This window comes from Coregonus lavaretus (genome assembly GCF_964263955.1).
Source record: "Coregonus lavaretus genome assembly, chromosome: 30".
Taxonomy (NCBI): domain Eukaryota; kingdom Metazoa; phylum Chordata; class Actinopteri; order Salmoniformes; family Salmonidae; genus Coregonus; species Coregonus lavaretus.
Genome location: NC_140017.1, coordinates 12,999,304 through 13,022,770, shown reverse-complemented (window position 1 = coordinate 13,022,770; position 23,467 = coordinate 12,999,304). Strand labels below are relative to the sequence as shown.

The 23,467-nt window shown below is 43.4% G+C and overlaps 1 protein-coding gene across 3 annotated transcripts in view; it reads right to left on the bottom strand.

The window, feature by feature from the left end:
• The window catches only part of igsf11 (immunoglobulin superfamily member 11), a gene marked incomplete at both ends in the record, with an annotated part of 127,563 nt that extends 107,940 nt beyond the window's left edge, over nt 1-19,623 (bottom strand). For all 3 annotated transcript variants that reach the window (XM_084147854.1, XM_084147855.1, XM_084147856.1), the window contains one exon: nt 19,563-19,623. In XM_084147854.1, the coding sequence (XP_084003980.1) occupies nt 19,563-19,623 (61 nt within the window). The remainder of the gene's footprint in view (nt 1-19,562) is intronic.
• Nucleotides 19,624-23,467: the final 3,844 nt, after the last annotated feature.

Sequence of the window (23,467 nt, the reverse complement as noted above, 5' to 3'; positions counted from 1 at the left end):
ACTCCAATCAAGTTGTAGAAACATCTCAAGGATGATCAATGGAGACGGGATGCACCTAAGCTCAATTTGGAGTCTCATAGCAAAGGGTCTGAATACTTATGTAAATACGGTATTTCTGTTTTTGCAAAATTTCTAAAAACCAGTTTTTGCTTTATCATTATGTGGTATTGTGTGTAGATTGATAAGGGGGAAAAACAATTTAATTCATTTTAGAATAAGGCTGTGACGTAACAAAATGTGGGAAAAGTCAAGGGGTCTGAATACTTTCCGAATGCACTGTATGCCATGGGACAAATAGTTGTGCAATTTTATAACAACTTTTATGCATATTCTACTCATTTTGCCATGGGGCAGAGATACATTTTTGCAGTTTTAAAGCTAATTTCCTGCAATTCTACCCATTTTGCCATGGGGTGGTGAGAATTGTTTTGCAGTTTTAAAGCCAATTTCCTGCAGATCTACACATTTAGCCATGACTTATGCCATGTTAATGATATCTGAGTGAGAGTGACTAACAAAATAAATGGGGGCTCTGGAGGTCGGTATTTGGCCATGATTACTACAAATGTAGATAACTGGCTAGACTAATTTACCAATCTAAAAATTGTTAGCTGACATGGCTAATTGAGTGACTGTCAGTGACTGACATAACAAGAGAAAAACTGTTGATGCACAACCACATTTCTAACTTACATTCTGTGTATTGTACTATTCTAACTCTCAACAGTAAGTTGAAACCCGACTGAGTTCCTTAAAAAAAGAAAGTGGTCGCTTTGGGCTGGGGGCCCTTATTCCTGGAGCCGGCCCTGGGCACTATCAGTTAATAAGGCTTAACATTTACATTTTAGTCATTTAGCAGACGCTCTTATCCAGAGCGACTTACAGGAGCAATTAGGGTTAAGTGCCTTGCTTAAGGGCACATCGACAGATTTTTCACATAGTCGGCTCGGGGATTAGAACCAGCGACCTTTCGGTTACTGGCACAACGCTCTTACCCACTAAGCTACCTGCTAAGGTTGAGTAGTGTTTTAGCACTTAAACCATCCCTTTGGCAGAGAAACACCATCGAGCCAGGTTAAAAGGATAGTTCACTTTAGAAAAGTCGAAAAAGCTCAATCTTCAAAACAGCAAACTATCCCTTTAATATTGTGCACCAGATCTACAGGTCGAAATATGGAGAAGAAGTGCCAGTGAAAAGCCAAGCAGCCAAGAAACCAACCAACCACACTGGGCCCTGGCTTCACCCAGGCCCTTGCCAGTGGAACAGGGGGCCTCTTGTTCCCGTGCCATGGTGGCAGGAAACATGATGTATTCAGATGATAATGAGCCATGCAGCAGGACAATCAAAACCCCTAGTGTCCTGGCACCAGCTAGCCCTCTCTCAAAGACCCATCGCCAAGGAGTCCAGTTGAAAACGGGACCCTGACAGTGCCTAGGGACAGCGAGGACATTAAGGATTCCACAAAACAAACTGAGGCTTTCCAGAGGACTCTTTCAGCAAAGAAAAATCCACAGCTACCCTTGGTATATTTCCTACTGTAAAAGGCTGCATTGGAATGATGTTTTGAATATAATCTGTGGCATGTGTGATTTTCTCCAAACACGTCATCGCTGTTAGTTTCTATTTTTATACGCACAGTCCACCTGAGTCCTCAGTACTGTAGGCAGGGTGTAAGAAAAGAAATAATCAAGCCTTTGGATTGGAACCCCCCGCCCAAAATAACAGAGGTGGCTGACAGCATGCAAACGAGCGGTGTTAGAGCAGGGATTTAAGACATGGTGGTATGCTCCAGATGTTTACTTAGAGTTGTTTTTCCAATACCACGGCAGATCTGGGTTCAAATACTATTTGAAATCATTAAAATATGTTTCGAGTTTGCTTTAGCCTGTCTGGAGTGCCAGATGGGCAGGGTTTGCCGTTTCGAAGCTATTCTATTGGTTCCTTTGCAATAGGCAAGCTCAATGATGCCCAGCTAAAATATTTGAAATTATTTCAGATAGTATTTGAACCCAGGTCTGTTACCACAAAGGAGGAAAGTAGAGTGGGTAGAGGAAGCTCAAGCAAAGTGTTATAGTTCTTTCTTTGTTATCCTGCTGCACTGTGCCAGTACACTCACTGACTGACTCTCCTGAAGATAGAGGCAGAGAGGCAGTACAGCCCTTACCATGCTGTGCATTCGTGTGTGAAATGTGCTTCGGTGGGTGACTCTCTCAACCATGCATGCATTTCTAAAGGATTCACTTTGACCTCTCCATCTACAGTCAACTGGTCTCTCCTGAGGAGTGTCTGTCAGATAACAAAAGGGAAGTATGCGGTTTATTCCTGAGCTCACACTTTAACGGCACAGCTAAAACCAACTCCCCTTTAACGGTTTATTAACTATGACTACATCACAGTATCACACAGGCTTATCTGCATAACAATGTGTAATTAATTTTTCATCCTACTGTTAAATAAGGATTAATTAAAATTGCACTCCTTTTGCCATGCGTAGCCATATAATCAGTTATAGCTGGGTTGAGCGGGCGTTTACCCTTTTATCTAGGCACCATTTTTAACAATTGAAAATAGTATCTCTTGTGGCTGTGTGAGCAAAAGGATGGTTGGCTCAATGGGGCTCTCTGTCGTTTTCAACCACGATCAATTTTCTATTGTGTTCCCTCTAATAGCGAAGCCATCGCTTTCTGCACCCACCATCATATTACAGTCCCTCTTCCGCTCTCCTAAAGCTTTAGTCAATAGGCAATTGCAATAAGACAGCTGAGCTGAAGCATGCCTCCAATGTATTGAAAACCCTGCTCAAAACAACCTGAGACCTAACAATGCCACTAATTTCTGTTTCTTTCTTTTTTTCTGGAGAGTGTCATGAAATACCCATGTAATTTTTTTAGTGAAAATGTCAGCCTTGTCCACACATGAGAGGTTGATTGATCACTTGTTATTCCCTCACTGATTATGTTCCATTATTGCGTTTCAATAATCTTTCATTTCTTGTACACTTAAAGGGACATTTAATAAAAAGTCAACTTCATATTCATCATCTCCAACACCACCCCAAAATCAACATATGTGAAAATGATGCGTTTCTATGTTTTGTAGTAAAGAAGATAAGTGTACCAATTACTAGGCAATTACCAGGCAATGCCTACTCATAATTGGTTAAAATCACACGATGCACACCGATGATGTCATTGGAAACACTATTTTTTACTACAAAACATAAACATTTTCACATATGTTGATGTTGGGGTGGTGCTGGAGATGATGAATATGAAATGGATAATTTTTTATTCCCTTTGTAGATTTGAAAGGAAATGACAGGTACACTATATATAGAAAAGTATGTGGACACCCCTTCAAATTAGTGGATTCGGCTATTTCAACCCCACCCGTTGCTGACAGGTGTATAAAATCGAGCACACAGCCATGCAATCTCCATAGACAAACATTGGCAGTAGAATGGCCCGTACTGAAGAGCTCAGTGACTTTCAACGTGGCACCGTCATAGGATGCCACCTTTCCAACAAGTCAGTTTGTCAAATTTCTGCCCTGCTAAAGCTGCCCCGGTCAACTTTAAATGCTGTTATTGTGAAGTGGAAACATCAGCATGACAATGCCTCCTTCCACAAAGCCAGGTCCATACAGAAATGGTTTGTTGAGATCAGTGTGGAAGAACTTGACTGGCCTGCACAGAGCCCTGACCTCAACCCCATCGAACACCTTTGGGATGAATTGGAACGCTGACTGCGAGCCAGGCCTAATTGCCCAACATTAGTGCCCGACCTCACTAATGCTCTTGTGGCTGAATGGAAGCAAGTCCTCGCAGCAATGTTCCAACATCTAGTGGAAAGCCTTCCCAGAAGAGTGGAGGCTGTTATAGCAGCAAAGGGGAGACCAATTCCATATTAATGCCCATGATTTTGGAATGAGATGTTCGACGAGCAGTTGTCCATATACTTTTGGTCTTGTAGTGTATATAGAAACTACATCAAATCAAATTGTATTTGTCACATGCGCAGAATACAACAGGTGTAGACCTTACCGTGAAATACTTACTTACGAGCCCTTAACCAACAATGCAGTTCAAGAAATAGAGTTAAGAAACTATTTACTAAATAAACTAAAGTAAAAAATACAATAAAAAGTAACACAATACAATAACAATAACAAGGCTTGTACTGGGGGTACCGGTACCGAGTCACTGTGCAGGGGTACAGGTTAGTCGAGGTAATGTAAATAGTCCGGCTGGCCATTTGATTAATTGTTCAGCAGTCTTATGGCTTGGGGGTAGAAGCTGTTAAGGAGCCTTTTGGACCTAGACACCCTTGCCGTGCTGTAGCAGAAAGAACAGTCTATGACTTGGGTGACTGGAGTCTTTGACAATTTTTTGGGCCTTCCTCTGACACCACCTAGTATATATGTATTGCCTTATGGTTGGATACTGAGCAGTTGCCATACCAGGCATTGATGCAACCAGTCAGGATGCTCTCGATGCTGCAGCTGTAGAACTTTCTGAGGATCTGGGTACCCATACCAAATCTTTTCAGTCTCCTGAGGGGGAAAAGGTGTTGTCGTGCCCTCTTCACGACTGTCTTGGTGTGTTTGGACCATGATAGTTTGTTGGTGATGTGAACACCAAGGAACTTGAAACTCTCGACCCGCTCCACCACAGTCCCATCGATGTGAATGGGGGCGTGTTTCGGCCCTCCTTTTCCTGTAGTCCACAATCAGCTCCTTTGTCTTGCTTACGTTGAGGGAGAGGTTGTTGTCCTGGCACCACACGGCCAGGTCTCTGACCTCCTCCCTATAGGCTGTCTCATCGTTGTCGGTGATCAGGCCTACCACTGTTGTGTCGTTGGCAAACCTAATGATGGTGTTGGAGTCGTGCTTGGCCACGCAGTCGTGGGTGAACAGGGAGCACAGGAGGGGACTAAGCACACACCCCTGAAGGGCCCCCGTGTTGAGGATCAGCGTGGTAGATGTGTTGTTACCTACACTTACCACCAGGGGGCGGCCCGTCAGGAAGTCCAGGATCCAGTTGCAAAGGGAGGTGTTTAGTTCCAGGGTCCTTAGCTTAGTGATTAGCTTTGTGGGCACTATTACATTTTAGTCATTTAGCAGACGCTCTTATCCAGAGCGACTTACAGTTAGTGAGTACATTACTTTTTATTTTATTTTATTCATACTGGCCCCCCGTGGGAATCGAACCCACAACCCTGGCGTTGCAAACGCCATGCTCTACCAACTGAGCTACATCCCTGCCGGCCATTCCCTCCCCTACCCTGGGCAATTGTGCGCCGCCCCATGGGTCTCCCGGTCACGGCCAGATACGACAGAGCCTGGATTTGAACCAGGATCTCTGCGATGCAGTGCCTTAGACCACTGCGCCACTCGGGAGACAGTATGGTGTTGAACGCTGAGCTGTAGTCAATGAACAGCATTCTCACGTGTTCCTTTTGTCCAGGTGGGAAAGGGCAGTGTGAGATTGAGATTGCGTCATCTGTGGATCTGTTGGGGCGGTATGCGAACTGGAGTGGGTCTAAGGTTTCCGGGATGATGGTGTTGATGTGAGCCATGACCAGCCTTTCAAAGCACTTCATGGCTACCGACTCGAGTGCTACGGGGCGGTAGTCATTTAGGCAGGTTACCTTCGCTTTCTTGGGCACAGGGACTATGGTGGTCTGCTTGAAACATGTAGGAATTACAGACTCGGTCAGGGGGAGGTTGAAAATGTCAGTGAAGACACTTGCCAGTTGGTCCGCGCATGCTCTGAGTACACGTCGTGGTAACCCGTCTGGCCCCGCGGCCTTGTGAATTTTGACCTGTTTAAAGGTCTTGCTCACATCGGCTACAGAGAGCGTGATCACACAGTCGTCCGGAACAGCTGGTGCTCTCATGCATGCTTCAGTGTTGCTTGCCTCGAAGCGAGCATGAAAGGCATTTAGTTCGTCTGGTAGGCTCCTGTCACTGGGCAGCTCGCGGCTGGGTTTCCCTTTGTAGTCCGTAATAGTTTGCAAGCCCTGCCACATCCGACGAGCGTCAGAGCCGGTGTAGTAGGATTCAATCTTAGTCCTGTATTGACGCTTTGCCTGTTTGATGGTTCGTCTGAGGGCATAGCGTGATTTCTTATAAGCGTCCAGATTAGTGTCCCGCTCCTTGAATGCAGCAGCTCTAGCCTTTAGCTCGGTGCGGATGTTGCCTGTAATCTATGGCTTCTGGTTGGGATATGTACGTACGGTCACTGTGGGGATGACATCGTCGATACACTTATTGATGAAACCAATGACTGAGGTGGTATACTCCTCAATGCCATTGGATGAATCCCGGAACATATTCCAGTCTGTGCTAGTAAAACAGTCCTGTAGCATCCGCGTCATCTGACCACTTCCGTATTGAGCTTGTCACTGGTACTTCCTGCTTTAGTTTTTGCTTGTAAGCAGGAATCAGGAGGATAGAATTATGGTCAGATTTGCCAAATGGAGGGCGAGGGAGAGCTTTGTATGCGTCTCTGTGTGTGGAGTAAAGGTGGTCTAGAGTTTTTTTCCCTCTGGTTGCACATGTGACATGCTGGTAGAAATGAGGTAAAACAGATTTAAGTCCCCGGCCACTAGGCGTGCCGCTTCTGGATGAGCATTTTCTTGTTTGCTTATGGCCTTACACAGCTCGTTGAGTGCAGTCTTAGTGCCAGCATCGGTTTGTGGTGGTAAATAGACGGCTACGAAAAACATAGATGAAAACTCTCTTGGTAGATAGTGTGGTCTACAGTTTATCATGAGGTACTCTACCCTAGCCCATTCCAACACCAACCCAATGCTTTTAAGTTGTCTCCTGAGTGGCGCAGTGGTCTAAGGCACTGCATTGCAGTGCTAACTGTGCCACTAGAGATCCTGGTTCAAATCCAGGCTCTGTCGCAGCCGGCCGTGACCGGGAGACTCATGGGCGGTGCACAAGTTGTCCAGGGTAGGGGAGGGAATGGCCGGCAGGGATGTAGCTCAGTTGATAGAGCATGGCGTTTGCAACGCCAGGGTTGTGGGTTCGATTCCCACGGGGGGCCAGTATAAAAAATAAAATAAAATTATTCACTAACTGTAAGTTGCTCTGGATAAGAGCGTCTGCTAAATGACTAAAATGTAAGTTTGGGAAGTAGTGAATGAGGCTGCAGTGGGGAGGACGGCTCATAATAATTGCCGGAACGGAGCAAATGGAATGGCATTAAACACCTGGAAACCATGTGTATGATGTATTTGTTACCATTTCACTCCAGTCATTACCACGAGCCCATTCTCCCCAATTAACGTGCCACCAACCTCCTGTGGTGCACACTTTAGGAAGGAGAGATTGTTGGGACATACCCATTCTCTTTTAAAAAGGGGAGGGGACATCTCAGTTGTTATGCATCATGGGATACAGTGGGGAGAACAAGTATTTGATACACTGCCGATTTTGCAGGTTTTCCTACTTACAAAGCATGTAGAGGTCTGTAATTGTTATCATAGGTACACTTCAACTGTGAGAGACGGAATCTAAAACAAAAATCCAGAAAATCACATTGTATGATTTTTAAGTAATTCATTTGCATTTTATTGCATGACATAAGTATTTGATACATCACAAAAGCAGAACTTAATATTTGGTACAGAAACCTTTGTTTCCAATTACAGAGATCATACGTTTCCTGTAGGTCTTGACCAGGTTTGCACACACTGCAGCAGGGATTTTGGCCCACTCCTCCATACAGACCTTCTCCAGATCCTTCAGGTTTCGGGGCTGTCGCTGGGCAATATGGACTTTCAGCTCCCTCCAAATATTTTCTATTGGGTTCAGGTCTGGAGACTGGCTAGGCCACTCCAGGACCTTTAGATGCTTCTTATGGAGCCACTCCTTAGTTGCCCTGGCTGTGTGTTTCGGGTCGTTGTCATGCTGGAAGACCCAGCCACGACCCATCTTCAATGCTATTACTGAGGGAAGGAGGTTGTTGGCCAAGATCGTGCAATACATGGCCCCATCCATCCTCCCCTCAATACGGTGCAGTCGTCCTGTCCCCTTTGCAGAAAAGCATCCCCAAAGAATGATGTTTCCACCTCCATGCTTCACGGTTGGGATGGTGTTCTTGGGGTTGTACTCATCCTTCTTCTTCCTCCAAACACGGCGAGTAGAGTTTAGACCAAAAAGCTCTATTTTTGTCTCATCAGACCACATGACCTTCTCCCATTCCTCCTCTGGATGATCCAGATGGTCATTGGCAAACTTCAGACGGGCCTGGACATGCACTGGCTTGAGCAGGGGGACCTTGCATGCGCTGCAGGATTTTAATCCATGACGGCGTAGTGTGTTACTAATGGTTTTCTTTGAGACTGTGGTCCCAGCTCTCTTCAGGTCATTGACCAGGTCCTGCCGTGTAGTTCTGAGCTGATCCCTCACCTTCCTCATGATCATTGATGCCCCACGTGGTGAGATCTTGCATGGAGCCCCAGACCGAGGGTGATTGACCGTCATCTTGAACTGTCCTTACACAGCTCTCTGGTCTTGGCCATTGTGGAGAGGTTGGAGTCTGTTTGATTGAGTGTGTGGACAGGTGTCTTTTATACAGGTAACGAGTTCAAACAGGTGCAGTTAATACAGGTAATGAGTGGAGAACAGGAGGGCTTCTTAAAGAAAAACTAACAGGTCTGTGAGACCCGGAATTCTTACTGGTTGGTAGGTGATCAAATACTTATGTCATGCAATAAAATGCAAATTAATTACTTAAAAATCATACAATGTGATTTTCTAGATTTTTGTTTTAGATTCCGTCTCTCACAGTTGAAGTGTACCTATGATAAAAATGACAGACCTCTACATGCTTTGTAAGTAGGAAAACCTGCAAAATCGGCAGTGTATCAAATACTTGTTCTCCCCACTGTACATACACTCCCTCCAATATCTATCAACAGAGGAATTACTCTTCGTGTTGACATTGAGAGATGGGACAACATTGTAATTGCATGGTTATTGTTGGTTTGGGCTAATTACAGCTGTGATAACATGCAATGATTAATTCATGAATAATTAATTGTGCATGGCTAATTACCCATATTGACTAGATTTATGTTAATTGCATCGTTCACACTGTGTATTGCATATTGGACAACTGAAAAATAACCACAGGGGATCTATACAGCCAGCACGCAGGACCAGGGATTCAAACCAAATACCTTTTCAACTCTAGTCATTAGCTCATTCCCATGGCCATAACACTGTTGCAGTATTTTTACTCAGGATCCACAGAAGAAGAGTGAAGTATGCTCAGAGGGAGGAGAGGGAAGCGGGGAGGAGCGGGAAGTGTGACGATAGAGGGAGGAAAAAGAGATGAGGAGAGGCTGGAGAGAAAAGAAGAGAGATGGAGGGTAAGAGGAGAAGAAGAACGGAGGTAGAGAGAGGAGAGAATTCGTTCACGTGAGGTAGGGCCAAAGAGGCTTGCTGTCCACTGAGTCTCGTGAATACATAAACCCAAAGCTATCTATAATCTATAAATCACTGCATAGGGAACTGAGGGTTGTAATCTGCCGAAAAGCCTGTCTTAGCGAACGATTTGGGGCAAATAAACAGAGGAGCACTTTAATATTTTACACATTGTCTCGTGTCCATGTGGTACTTGCGAACCGCGCCTGTTACATTACGCCCCACGCTAGCTTAAAGCCCCTCAAATAGCCTGAATCTACTTAAAATCCTTTCTGCTGTGGGATAACACACACTAATAGGTAACACACCGCTGGACCAGGGATCTGTGACACAACTAATATTAGGGCTGACAGTTACACAACATGACCAAAAGTATATGGACACCTGCTCGTCAAACGTCTCATTCCAAAATCATTGGTGTTAATATGGAGTTGGTCCCCCCTTTGCTGCAATAACATCCTCCAATCTTCTGGGAAGGCTTTCCACTAGATGTTGGAACATTGCTGCGGGGACTTGCTTCCATTCAGCCACAAGAGCATTAGTGAGGTTGGGCACTGATGTTGGGCAATTAGGCCTGGCTCGCAGTCTGCGTTCCGATTCATCCCAAAGGTGTTCGATGCTGTTGAGGTCAGGGCTCTGTACAGTTGGCACTATGCATTGGGGCAGGTAGCGTTCTCCTGGCATCCGCCAAACACAGATTTGTCCGACGGACTGCCAGATGGTGAAGCATGATTCATCACTCCAGAGAACACATTTCCACTGCTCCAGAGTCCAATGGCGGCGAGCTTTACACCACTCCAGCCGACGCTTGGCATTGCGCATGGTGATCTTAGGTTTGTGTGCGGCTGCTCGGCCATGGAAACCCATTTTATGATGCTCCCGACGAACAGTTCTTGTGCTGACGTTGCTTCCAGAGGCAGTTTGGAACTCGGTTATGAGTGTTGCATCCGAGGACAGACCATTTTTACGCGCTGCAAGCTTCAGCACTCGCCAGTCCCGTTCTGTGAGCTTGTGTGGCCTACCACTTCACGGCTGAGCCGTTGTTGCTCCTAGACGTATCCACTTCACAATAACAGCACTTACAGTTGACCGGGGCAGCTCTAACATGTCAGAAATGTACCTAACTGACTTGTTGGAAAGGTGGCATCCTATGACGGTGCCACGTTGAAAGTCACTGAGCTCTTCAGTACGGGCCATTCTACTGCCCATGTTTGTCTATGGAGATTGCATGGCCATTGTGTGCTCGATTCTATACACCTGTCAACAACGGGTGTGGCTGAAATAGCCGAATCCACTCATTTGAAGGGGTGTCCACATACTTTTGTATATATAGTGTAAGTCTGTACATTATGGCATTGTTTATTATGTGCATCATTTTAAATCTGCTGTTGGATTGGTGTTGTATGACCATGTCTGCATTTGGACAGAGAGGCCAAGGCCAAATGAGGCTTGTGTCTTGTGATTGGTGTGTTTGCACATCATGTGCAAAGATGTTGTAAGCAGAACACAGTGATATGAAGGTAGAGGTTATCACATTTTCCTCTGAGAGAGTGGTTTCAAAGAGTGGTCAGTGACTGAGGACAGTTTAGTGGATTATGGAGACATATGGCCAATGAAATCTAGTAGGCTATATCCCCTCCCCCATTCACACAGAACCCCCCCCCCCCCCCCCCCCCCCCCCCCAGAATACGCACGTTGCAGTGGCCCAAGGGCCAGTGAAATCTGCTGTAACCATGTACAGATGGGATCTCCTGCATGCTCACTGTTCATGCTTACAAGCATCACTCTGCAGTTCTTACACGCATCAGACCTGACGTACTCGTTCATACTCTAGTAATGTTGCTCAGCCTTGGAAAGCCATTTGGCTCGTGTTTAAGTGGGTGAGGAAAGGGAACTTGTGAAAACTTTGTGTAGACAACACACCATTAGGGATCAATTCAGACACTCAGCACACATTAACCTGGCTGTCCTTTGGTGGAGAAGTCAAATAGAATGTAATAAACATTACAGTATGTTAAATATACCATTGCTAGTCACTGTCCATCACTTAGCTACAACCTAATTCATGTTTAGTTTAAACTCATTTTTGCTGTTTGAATTTCAAGAACTAGACTGAACCTGTGCTACATACATATTCTGATCTTTTGAGGATATATTTGTCAGTTCTATGTTTAGAAACATACTGTACATCTTCTTAGGTCGAAGCCTGCGAATCGATGGGTTTATGAAGAACTACATCAAAGCTACATCATTTGTTTTGACAAATGCATTGATTCGTAACATAAGATATGTGGCTATGCAGAGAGAGAGAGAGAGAGAGAGAGAGAGAGAGAGAGAGAGAGAGAGAGAGGAGAGAGAGAGAGAGAGAGAGAGAGAGAGAGAGAGAGAGAGAGAGAGAGAGAGAGAGAGAGAGAGAGAGAGAGAGAGAGAGAGAGAGAGAGAGAGAGAGAGAGAGAGAGAGAGAGAGAGAGAGAGGGGCATAACTTCCTGTCAGGTTATGAATTACCTATTGCTGTGAAAAGCTGGTGGCATGTTTAATGCAGGAGAGTGTCTCTATATTCTGCTGCTTCTCTGAAGATCTCTCTGGATGATTCCTTTACAGATTTCATTCAAACTAAGCATCAGAAAATCACAGCAAAAAAATAAAAAAATCACTGCTGTTATGTTTAATCTAATCTAATAGGAATTTGAATAGTATAAATATCTATTAATTGTGTTTAATGTCAGAGGAACAGCATTAAATTGCAATAGAACGACCGGTTCCAGAGGAAGAAAAGTGATGTTTATCTAGACAAACAAGGCATTTTGTAGTACAGTGGCGCTTGACTGACGTTGTACTATAGTGTCCCCTGAGTTGGGTTTTCTGGGGTAAAAAGAAAACATACACTAGCAGCTGGCTGCGTCACATACAGCCAAACAGCCATCAGTGAGAGCACATCACCAGCCTTAACATTTAAAAGCTTCTAACATTGAAATGCCAATAAACAGAAAAACCTTTTCAAAGCATTTTAATTTTGCACACCTCACGCTGGCACACTAAATATATCAAAGTGAAAGTATAATTCCCAGGCACATGAAAGCTATTGACGGAGGTCAGTAACCGTACCTCGAGGGATGAAACGCGAAAGTCACCATTACAGAGCGCCAGACAACACGCTGGGTGCAACTATGTGCAATTTTTCTAAATTACATTCAGAAGAATATGAATTATCCTCCATGTATTTTTAGAGAATGGTAATTATCTGGTCAAGACACTTTCCTGGTATTCCTGTTTTCACTCGAGCCGTGTAATATTCAGTGATTTCATCACAAACATCAGACATAATAGTCTTCAACCACATAAAATCACTCTCGGAATTGGAAGCAATTACTATGGTCAGGGGTATATCAGGGGCAATCGTCAGCTCTACCAGGTTCAAGAGGTTATGTCTCTATTCCTTCTAGTCCAAAGGGTCAAGACCCTTCAGATTGTATGGTAGCAAGGTGTATTAGAACACACTCACAGTACTTATGTTGGAATTTCCTCTGCATACAGTATACAAAAGCAACATGGTCCCATTTGAATATGTCAAAATAGTGACATTTAACCAAAGTACAGGTAACTGCCAAAATAAAGGAAACACCAACATAAAGTGTCTTAATAGGGCGTTTGGCCACCACGAGCCAGAACCGCTTCAATGCACCTTGGCATGAATTCTACAAGTGTCTGGAACTCTATTGGTGGGATGAAACACCATTCTTCCACAAGAAATTCCATCATTTGGTGTTTTGTTGATGGTGGTGGAAAACGCTGTCTCAGGCGCTGCTCCAGAATATCCCATAAGTGTTCAATTGGGTTGAGATCTGGTGACTGAGACGGCCATGGCATATGGTTTACAGCGTTTTCATGCTCATCAAACCATTCAGTGACCACTAGTGCCCTGTGGATGGGGCCATTGTCATCCTATGGGGGCATAGCCATGGTAGCCAAAATAATGGCCAGCCCAGAATTTTTATACATGACCCAAAGCATGATGGGATGTTAATTGCTTAATTAACTCAGGAACCACACCTGTGTGGAAGCACCTGCTTTCAATATACTTTGTATCCCTCATTTACTCAAGTGTTACCATTATTTTGGCAGTTACCTGTATGTCACATATGCTGACATATTCATTACATGTCACTTGAGGTGACATATTACTTTTATGTCACTATGGTGACATACAACAAAAGCTGAGTTTGAATAAATCCTTGTACCTGAGAAAAAGCTCACATGCAGACACTATACAAACAGAAAGTGATGCTGGTTGGTGGCTAGTGTGTGAGGTGGATTACAGCAGCTATGTGGTCATACCAGGGCAGGAGAGCATTAAACCTCTGGGATGCTCACTCACTGCCATGCCAAGGAATTAGAGCACACTACTCTACCTTCTGAACCATTGATTCCCCTGACCCCTCGGTTTATAAACAAACAATCCTTCCTAATGCCCTGATACATAATAATCCTCTATCAGACACTGTTGGAGGATTATGATAGGCTAATGCACAAGGAGGCAAGGTGTCTTATGGGTGTTGTAGGTTTAAATGTTATAGAATGCGGCTTACGAATAAGAATCGCACCTGGGAAGTTTAATGATAGCCTTAAAATGCTTGTCATGCAAGCTTTACATTGGTGTTTAAATGGAGAACCAAGGTATTGCACTACAATAGCAATCTTCATAAAGCACGATATAAGACTGTCTCTTTATTACAGATATATAGACACGGGACATTTCTCAACACTCTCCTGCAATGCCATCAAATTTCAAGCCACTGAAGCTGAAAATGAATACTGCAAGTTGAGGGCATTCTCGGGATGCTACTACAGGAGGACAACATCCGCCTCAAATATGTATAAGCCCTGGGAGCAACGCACAGGGACAGGAAATCCACATGAAAGACAGGTTAGTGTGTGAACCACAGATGCGTCCCTCGCCTCACTCCCAACAGTGTCACAACAGGAAGTGACTCCCAACAGTTTCACATCAGGAAGTTGTGGTGGTACGCTCATACCGTATGCATGCAGTCTAGTGGTTAGAGCATCAACCTTCAGAACACATATAGTGCCTTCGGAAAGTATTCAGACCCCTTGACTTTTTCCACATTTTGTTACGTTACAGCCTTATTCTAAAATTGATTAAACCGTTTTTATCCCTCATCAATCTACACACAATACCCCATAATGACAAAGCAAAAACAGGTTTTTATGCATTTCTGCTAATTCATTACAAATACAAAACTGAAATATTACATTTACATAAGTATTCAGAGCCTTTACTCAGTACTTTTTTGAAGCACCTTTGGCAGCGATTACAGCATCAAGTCTTCTTGTATATGACGCTACAAGCTTGGCACACCTGTATTTGGGGAGTTTCTCCCATTCTTCTCTGCAGATCCTCTCATGCTCTGTCAGGTTGAATGGGGAGCGTTCCTGCACAGCTATTGTCAGGTCTCTCCAAAGATGTTAGATCGGGTTAAAGTCCGGGCTCTGGCTGGGCCACTCAAGGACATTCAGAGACTTGTCCTGAAGCCACTCCTGCATTGTCTTGGCTGTGTGTTTAGGGTCGTTGTCCTGTTGGAAGGTGAACCTTCGCCCCAGTCTGAGGTCCTAAGCGCTCTGGAGCAGGTTTTCATCAAGGATCTTTCTGTACTTTGCTCCGTTCATCTTTGCCTAGATCCTGACTAGTCTCCCAGTCTATGCCGCTGTAAAACATCCCCACAGCATGATGCTGCCACCACCATGCTTCACCGTAGGGATGGTGTCAGGTTTCCTCCAGACGTGATGCTTGGCATTAGGCCAAAAAGTTCAATCTTGGTTTCATCAGACCAGAGAATCTTGTTTCTCATGGTCTGAGAGTATTTAGGTTCCTTTTGGCAAACTACAAGCGGGCTGTCATGTGCCTTTTACTGAGGAGTAGCTTCCGTCTGGTCACTCTACCATACAGGCCTGATTGGTGGAGTGCTGCAGAGATGGTTGTCCTTCTGGAAGTTTCTCCCATCTCCACAGAGGAACTCTAGCGCTCTGTCAGAGTGACCATTGTGTTCTTGGTCACCTCCCTGACCAAGGCCCTTCTCCCCCGATTGCTCAGTTTGGCTGGGCGGCCAGCTATAGGAAGAGTTTTGGTGGTTCCAAACTTCTTCCATTTAAGAATGATGGAGGCCACTGTGTTCTTGGGGACCTTCAATGCTGCAGAAATGTTTTGGTACCCTTCCCCAGATCTGTGCCTCGACACATTTCCTTCAACCTCATGGCTTGGTTTTCGCTCTGACATGCACTGTCAACTGTAGGACCTTATATAGACAGGTGTGTGCCTTTCCAAATAATGTTCAATCAATTGAATTTAACACAGGTGGACTCCAATCAAGTTGTAGAAACATCTCAAGGAGGCTCAATGGAAACAGGATGCACCTGAGCCCAATTTCGAGTCTCATAGCAAAAGGTCTGGTTTTTACTTTTAATACATTTGCAAAAAATTCAAAAAAACGGTTTTCGCTTTGTCATTATGGGGTATTGTGTGTAGATTGTTGAGGAATTGTTTTTATTTAATCCATTTTACAATATTAATCACAGCTCAGTTTGATAACACAAATTAGATTTACATTTTAGTCATTTAGCAGATGCTCTAATCCAGAGCGATTTACATGAGCAATTAGGGTTAAGTTCCTTGCTCAAGGGCACAGATTTTTCCCCTTGTCTGCTTGGGGATTCAAACCAGCGACTTTTTGGTTACTGGCCGAATGCTCTTAACAGCTAGGCTACCAAACCCCTGAATCCCAAACAGCCACAACTAGACATTGGACCAAGGTGTTTTAGCATGAACTCTGCTCAACCGCCGCAAGCTTCTCTTTTGGGTACTGTTAGTGTGTCCTGAGCAGGCAACTGTCTGCCAGTGGTATCTCTCTCTCTCAAATATCTCCATCACTAATTCATCAATTTCCCCAGAACCAGCTATCACAGCTGTCTTTTGAAGGCTCGTCCTCCTAGCTCGCCTCTGTCGCTCACGCACTTTGCAAGCAGTCCCAAAGGACTTTTAATTTTTGAGAAGCTATTTTTAGGTTTAAAATAATCGAGGTGGAAACTTCCATCTGTCCTACACACATTCCAGCTGCTCCATTTTAGTGGGGACATTTTATATTTTCGCATATATTTCCCAGAGAAAACAAACTCAAATTATTTGAGCACGTATTTAATGTATAAATCATACTTGAATGTGTTTTTAAATAATAATTAATTATTGAAATCATATATTCAATATAATTTAGAAGGGAGACTCATTATGAAGGATCACAGATGATTACAGAGACAGCGTGTTTTGCATCACTGAGCACTGCTTTCCCAGCTCTCTCACCCGAGTGCTTCTCTTTTCAGAGATTCCTCTGCCGTGCTAGTCGTATTTATCTGTTCAGTTCTGTTCTATTCGTTTACCTTGATTTTGGCAGATAAATTGATTGAACTTATTCTAAATTACCACAACGACTTCGGTAAGAGTGGCAGTGTAGAGGAAAATGGCCATGGCATTATGAGGGGCCAGGTTAGGGAATTCAGCTAAGACACCCGGTTAACACCTCTACTTTTGCCTGGGTTATGGTATTTCAGAAAGCCTATTGATGTCTGGAGGGTTAAAGCTTACAGTACCTGCAGAGAAACTATCTTTGCCAAGAAATCTGGGTTACATTGATACAGATAAAGTACCTTACTGCTATTGTGAGCTTTTCCATTGCTACTTTTTTTATTTTATGTTTCACCTAGGCCGACTCCTCATCTTCCCAACACAGCATTTAACTCATGGGGTACGGAGAACTTAAAACGAGAAGCCACTACATTGGGGCACTGGTGGAACCAGGCAATTAAAAAAGTTCAGGGACACCACTTCAGATTAATTTCATTTGCAGAATTGATCAGCATGCCGGATTGGTTCTCCAGCCCTCCAGCTATCTGGTGAAATCGTTAGAGCGGGCCACGGAGAGACACACTGTGGTTAAGGGCATAATTTCACAAGCAGAAACAATCCGCCATTTATTTTGTCCTTTTGAAAGTCCCTCTAACCATTTCTGGAAAATAATTTTTTGACATCAAACTTTATCTGCATCACTTTGTGCTCTGCATGTATCTGAATGTCTGTACTCTGTCTGCCTGGCCTTTGCTAATTGACCGGAATGCAACATTTATGTAGGAAGGCTTGAGGACAGGCTACTTTTCCAACTAAGGCTGACAGTTTGAAGGGACCTTCAGTGAACTCGACAGTGTGAAGGGGACTATGTCCGGCGTCACTTCTGTGGAGAGAGTTCCCTTGTGACACGGTTTCTCCCAGACACAGGGGAGTTCTAACGGAAACTAACGGCCACAGTCAGCTAAAGAGAGACCACAGGACAGCACAGCACGGGGAGACAACCCACTGGGCACAGACATCAATTCAATGTCTATTCCACATTGGTTCAACATAATTTCATTGAAATGACATGGAAAAAACGTTGATTCAACCAGTTTGTGCCCAGTGGGATGTGATGCTGAAGTAACACGGGCCAATAGAGTGCACTGTACCTGTCCTCTTCACCCTATCACTTTACCCCAACAAACCAGTAGGACCATATCAATAGACCTAGCTTCACCATACTAGAGATGTGATCGGATCAATTCACATAAATGAGTGATGATGCCTTACATGCACATTGCACCCAAGGGAGATCAACATCAATTTACAGCAGAAACAAGAAGATCTATTGCCAGTTCACTATATTTATAGAGACACACACCTAGATAGAAAGAGAACATATTTGAAAAGTAAATCAACAACTTGTGTTCAGTTGTCTCTTCTTTGGATACATTGTACACTATGAACGAACCACTTGCGGTCATCTCTTTGGAGGACAAGGGAGAACTGCTGCACCTCACCCTTTGAACTTCCACTGGATCAATTTCAGTTCAGAACAGATAAAGTGAGACACTGATTACAGGAGTAGACTTGGCTGGGGAGAAGGATGCTCTGTCTCAGTCCACTATTGAATAAGGATGACAGCAGACATCACACACAACATATACGAAAGTCTAGTAGTTATGTTAAATAACTAGCACTCAATTGGATCAAACCAGAATTCAAAGTGACACTTCTCTGCAATACACAAACATGTGAGAGAGAATCCAGAGGGTGCAGGTTCATGTTGGGAATATTATATTCCACAAGCATTGGCCATTTCAACTTGTTCTGCACACACTTTGTTGTAATATAAAGATTACTTAAATATTAATCATTATCTTTGTATATAATTGTCGTCTACCCCCACCTAGTTCCCATCTATATATTCTGAAAACTTCTTATGAGGATAGACAGCTACAACGACAAGGCGGCCAGGGCGCGTCGTCACAGGGAATCGAGTGCTCTTCCTAATCGCGCGGATTATCCGCTGCAACCCTTTGCCGTCTGGACGGACCTTCGTTTCTATCTCAGACAAACACTGAATGTTCCACTACATGTTTCAGTCCGTATCCATGGCATTGGCAATAACAGATAATACAAATTTGGGCTCCCTGTCCGATGTTCCAAAAAACGCCCATCGTGTGCATATAAAAGCAATCAAAAGTGATTTTCGTGTGATATGGGAAAACATATTTAAAACAAAGTAATTCTAAATCATTGCTTTAGATTCTGCTGAAATGGAGGGGATTTACAGAGAGATTCAAATATATTTACATTTAAGTAATTTAGCAGACGCTCTTACCCAGAGCGACTTACAGTTAGTGAGTGTATACATTTTCATACTGGCCCCCGTGGGAAACGAACCCACAATCCTGGCGTTGCAAGCGCCATGCTCTACCAAGTGAGTTTACAGGGGACCATATTAAGGGAAGGATCAAACGTAAGCATGGCATGCGCTATTGGCGAGGTTGCATTTACTTATGATCACATTGATATAATAAAACATCTCATGTAAAAATGGTTGGGTAGGCCGATCTTATATTTGTTCAAATTAATGTCAATAGTGGTCAATTATTTTTTCCATAACATTTTTTTGTTGTCATGGCGTTAGACTGGGAGGGACAGTTTAATGTCACAAGTAGCTAGGCCTACAAACTTTTTAAAGTAATAAATAAATGTCTTACCTTCCATGCAAAATAAAACCAGCCAAGCAATCCATAGGTCCGAATTATGGAATTTCATCATGGTTCGTAACTACTTGGCAAGTAGTTTTGTGTGTCTTCTTGATTAAATAAATCGTTATTTCACTGTTTATTTGATGGAAAGTAACGGTCTCTCGAAACAGCATACATTAATACAGTCCCAATGGTTTACGCAATAATCAAATGCGTTTTATGTAGCAAAACAAAACAAAACAAAATCTAAAAGTAGAAAGAGTAACAAAAGGTTGCATCTCCTCATAGCCTACCACCACCCCAAACCGCTGCTGCTTCTTGGTCGTCCTTTTTTTGTCGTTGTTTCACTGTTGTTTTTTGTTGGTCGCACACGTACTATTTTGTCCACTGACAGCCCTTGATATTTTCCCTTTAATCAATTTACTCACGTTCTGAAAATTGTCGGCAGTCTTGTTGTAGCAGATACACATTCACAGAACACATGAAACAGTACAATTTCTTGGGGGGGGGTAGTTGTTTCTTCTTGTACAAGGCTGGCCCATGGTTCAACGCTAAACATGCACTCCTTTTCTGTACAGCATTCTATTTGGAACCTTGATCGAGAACTCGCCCGGGCTGTTGCCAGGAGACCAGTGACGCCAGTCTAGACTAGAGGTAGTAATGCCCCCCTCTGGTGACAAAAAAAAAAGCAACTGTATGTGCTTGGTAGGCAACTGCATCCCGCATTGCACGGTTGAAGCCAGCGCCAATGCGTACGGATGTAATGCATTATGCATGTATACAATGCACGAGCGTGCGTGCTGAATAAAAGCTGATATCAAGTAAATAAAGGCTATGGACTTGCCAGGTTACCATTTATCTGGTTTATTGAAAGTTTTGGTTGATTGATTGCTGCAGCTTTCATGCACATCTTGAATCTGCAGAAGTGACAAGCTTTTCATAAAGTATAAACCTAATTCAATTTCAAAAATGTGTTTTCTGCATGCATGTAACAGCAAACCAACACAGTTTAGTTGTTCTTCAAGCCCACGACAGTGGTCTTTGTCACCACCGCCCATATTAGAGAGCCAGCAACACACAACAGCTCTCAAAGGGAGGCTACTGTCAATGTGTTCTCTTGAACAAAATGTGATCTCACCACAGCTCAGCACAAAATAATCCCTGTGTCTCACTAAACATTTCATGCATAGAGCCTGAGCACTTCTGGTCCAAATATAGATATACGTGTTTTTTGTTTTTGTTTTTTTATCTGTCAAGGCTATATAGACAAACATTTGATGAAAACGTTCTCTTATTCAACTTTTTAGACTTGAGTAATTAAAAATGTATGAGAGAAGATGAAGGCGTGACAAGGGTCAACGCCTCAACCAGCTCTTCAGTACTGCCTGGGGTTGTTGACAGGGTTTCCAAAGAATCTGTCTGTCACTCCTGACTTAGGTACAAATATCTACTCCTTAGGTTGCCCGAGGCCATTCAGATTGTTATATTTCTGACATACTGTTGCCATTTTATAGAACCCCGGCATACAGTTGAAGTCGGAAGTTTACATACACTTAGGTTGGAGTCATTAAAAATCGTTTTTCAACCACTCCACAAATTTCTTGTTAACAAACTATAGTTTTGGCAAGTCGGTTAGGACATCTACTTTGTGCATGACACAAGTAATTTTTCCAACAATTGTTTACAGACAGAATATTTCACTTATAATTCACTGTATCACAATTCCAGTGGGTCAGAACTTTACATACACTAAGTTGACTGTGCCTTTAAACAGCTTGGAAAGTTCCATAAAATGATGTCATGGCTTTAGAAGCTTTTGATAGGCTAATTGACATCATTTGAGTCAATTGGTGGTGTACCTGTCGATGTATTTCAAGGCCTACCTTCAAACTAAGTGCCTCTTTGCTTGACATCATGAGAAAATCAAAAGAAAATCAGCCAAGACCTCAGATGAAAAATTGTAGACCTCTGGTTGATCCTTGGGAGCAATTTCCAAAAGCCTGAATGTACCACGTTCATCTGTACAAACAATAGTACGCAAGTATAAACACCATGGGACCACACAGCCGTCATACTGCTCAGGAAGGAGACGCGTTCTGTCTCCTAGAGATGAACGTACTTTGGTGCGAAAAGTGCAAATCAATCCCAGAACAACAGCAAAGGACCTTGTGAAGATGCTGAAGGAAACAGGTACAAAAGTATCTATATCCACAGTAAAACGAGTCCTATATCGACATAACCTGAAAGGCCGCTCAGCAAGGAAGAAACCACTGCTCCAAAACCGCCATAAAAAAGCCAGACTACGGTTTGCAACTGCACATGGGGACAAAGATCGTACTTTTTGGAGAAATGTCCTCTGGTCTGATGAAACATAAATAGAACTGTTTGGCCATAATGACCATCGTTATGTTTGGAGGAAAAAGGGTTTGCTTGCAAGCTGAAGAACACCATCCCAACCGTGAAGCACGGGCGTGGCAGCATCATGCTGTGGAGGTGCTTTGCTGCAGGAGGGACTGGTGCACTTCTCAAAATAGATGGCATCATGAGGAAGGAAAATTATGTGGATATATTGAAGCAACATCTCAAGACATCAGTCAGGAAGTTAAAGCTTGGTCGCAAATGGTCTTCCAAATGGACAATGACCCCAAGCATACTTCCAAAGTTGTGGCAAAATGGCTTAAGGACAACAAAGTCAAGGTATTGGAGTGGCCATCACAAAGCCCTGACCTCAATCCTATAGAAAATGTGTGGGCAGAACTGAAAAAGCATGTGCGAGCAAGGAGGCCTACAAACCTGCCTCAGTTACACCAGCTCTGTCAGGAGGAATGGGCCAAAATTCACCCAACTTATTGTGGGAAGCTTGTGGAAGGCTACCCAAAACATTTGACCCAAGTTAAACAATTTAAAGGCAATGCTACCAAATACTAATTGAGTGTATCTAAACTTCTGACCCACTGGGAATGTGATGAAAGAAATAAAAGCTGAAATAAATCATTCTCTCTACTATTATTCTGACATTTCACATTCTTAAAATAAAGTGGTGATCCTAACTGACCTAAGACACGGAATTTTTACTAGGATTAAATGTTGTGAAAAACTGAGTTGAAATGTATTTGGCTAAGGTGTATGTAAACTTCGACTTCAACTTTATGTTCCCAGATTTTATGATTACTGGATCTTAAAAGCACCCCTGGTCACTACCTTATGATTTGAGAAAGCGGTAAAACTTGAGTTATTCTTAAATACATTTGACACAAGTGTGACAATGTATACAGTAGCCTATACACTGTACATATGAACATACCATTTTTTGTTTTTACTAGAAGCTACCGTCATGTTTATTTCATAAACCATGAAAGCATTAATGAAGTGACCCTACATTTCTGCTGATGAGTTCACTGGAAAGACAGGCTGTATATCTGTTCATCTCCCCTCTTATGCATCCCAACGGGGATACAGCCGAGTGTGAGAGAGGAGTTACCATAAAGCAATGATAGCATCCAAAAACGCTTGATTTATTATTGATACATTTTGCAATTGCTCTGTTTTCCTTTTCCGCCCGGTATAAAAGATTAAGAATGTGAACAAGATCCGAATGTTAAATGTTTGAATTCCTCTTTCCTGACAACCCCTGTTAGAGTTCACGTCCACTTCAATATTGATGCCATGTTAAGGAAACACTGCCTGGCTTTGCTGTGTCATGCATTTTGTGTACCCCAGTCTTGTCGTCTTGCGCAGCTTTGGTTTTCCTAGTTCGTTTTTGTAGAATGAATTTACTCCAGGCCAGTGCACCTGCTCACTAGGTCAATTCAGGTTAGACAAGGAATGGACTCCTATCTTCACTCTGCATAGTCGGAGTACAATACGTACGTACGGAAGTAACATGCATTGTAACTATGTTCCACTCCCAACAC